The sequence below is a fragment of the Vollenhovia emeryi genome, unplaced genomic scaffold (assembly GCF_000949405.1).
Source record: "Vollenhovia emeryi isolate VEMERY1.0 unplaced genomic scaffold, V.emery_V1.0 DF947946.1, whole genome shotgun sequence".
Taxonomy (NCBI): Eukaryota; Metazoa; Arthropoda; class Insecta; order Hymenoptera; family Formicidae; genus Vollenhovia; species Vollenhovia emeryi.
In genome coordinates this window covers 1-1,575 of record NW_011958420.1, presented here as the reverse complement: position 1 = coordinate 1,575, position 1,575 = coordinate 1, and the positions used below count along the sequence as shown (strand labels likewise).

The 1,575-nt window shown below is 54.2% G+C and overlaps 1 protein-coding gene across 1 annotated transcript; it reads left to right on the top strand.

Moving 5' to 3' along the window:
• The first annotated feature begins 62 nt into the window (after nucleotides 1-62).
• On the top strand, nucleotides 63-1,557 carry LOC105557396. Its single transcript, XM_012004641.1, has 2 exons — nucleotides 63-555; nucleotides 1,417-1,557. Exon 1 carries the CDS (start codon nucleotides 68-70, stop codon nucleotides 551-553), a length of 486 nt encoding a protein of 161 aa, XP_011860031.1. The 5' UTR covers nucleotides 63-67; the 3' UTR covers nucleotides 554-555; nucleotides 1,417-1,557.
• The last annotated feature ends 18 nt before the right edge of the window (nucleotides 1,558-1,575 follow it).

Here is a 1,575-nt window from a genome sequence, read left to right as displayed (position 1 = left end):
AAGATCAACCGTTTATGACGTTGTGACAAAATATACGGCTTCAGAACAGTCCAACAATAGTTCCAATATGCCGGCGACGAAAAGTCACTCGAAAGAACGCACCGCAAGGATCCCCGCAGTCGTCGAAAGGGCTCAAGCGCTGATTTTGGAGGGCCCAGGGCAATCGTTGCGAAAATTGGCGTCGTTTGTGGATGTAAGCGAGCCAACAATGCGTCGAATTGCCGAGGAGGATCTTCGATACAAATCGTACACACTCAAGATACGACAGATACTCTCAGGCTGGCTCAACTGGCTCTCAGACAATGTCGATATGTTTTGGTCCAAAGAATTCTGGCCTCCTAATAGCCCAGATTTGAATCCCTCGGACTACTACGTATGGAGCGTAGTTGAAAGGGTTACCAACAAGTCCCGACATCCCAATGTGACGTCATTAAGGACTACCATTGAGGCAGCATTCACCGGCATGGACAGCACTGCATTACAGCGTGCGTGCGGACGCTTCAGACTGAGAATAGAGGCCGACATTCAAGCTAATGGCGGATATATTGAATAATTATGGTTGTGACGAACCGCCCCCTCTCGTCACTAGTCCGGGCCGACCATCCGCCTCGTGGCGCTTGCGCCACACGCATACTTCCGTGCGCACCCCCAGGGCGCCGACCGAGCGAGGAAGGGGACTAGCCCCTTCCACCGCGCCTCCCCGCCAGCCACGATCCCGCGGGTATAAAGCGAGCGGCCGGAGCAACCGAGGCATCCAGTCCTGTCTCGGCTCCGATCCCGACACGACCGCTCCCGCTACCGAATCACCACGTTGGGCCCTCCCAACCTCCTTCGTACAACGGACGGGTACTCCCGTCCGCATCCGGGTACTCCCGGAGTACGAGTCTCCGCCGTCGGGTACCCCCGGCGGTCTCTGACTCTAACCCGGCCGGGTTCTCCCGGCGCCCCGTCGCACTGGACACGGGCTCTCCCGTCTCCAGCTGGGTACTCCCAGCGTGCGAGCTCACCCCGATCGGGCACTCCCGATCGGCCTGACCTGACACCGTAGACCTAAGACCGTAGATGTAAGACCGTAGCTGTAAGACCGTAGACGTAAGACCGTATCTGTACGGCCGAGGATGTAAGGCCGTGGAGATAAGACCGTAGATATAAGACCGTAGATATAAGACCGTAGGGATAAGACCGTGGAAACCAGACCGTAGAGATACGACCATAGGTATAAGACCGTGGAAGGACGACCGGTAACCGCCATTACCCCCCCGACACGCCCCCGAGCGTTTACACCCCTCTGAAGCACACTGTATAACATACACTACAACACAATAAACGTCAACTTACAACACGTCAGTGTCTCGCCGCTTTCTCACCCTGACCCCCGGCGAGCGAATTCCGAGCACGGGAAAAGCGGAACGTTACATGGTCTATAGGGATCCCCCAAGTGCCATGCAAAAGGATTTTTTCTAATACTTAACTTTTCATTCATAAACTTTTGTTCAAAGAAATTGGTCGCTTTGTCCGGATTTTAGCGCCGCACCCTGTATATAACTTTATAGATTTAGACATTGTTTTAAATGT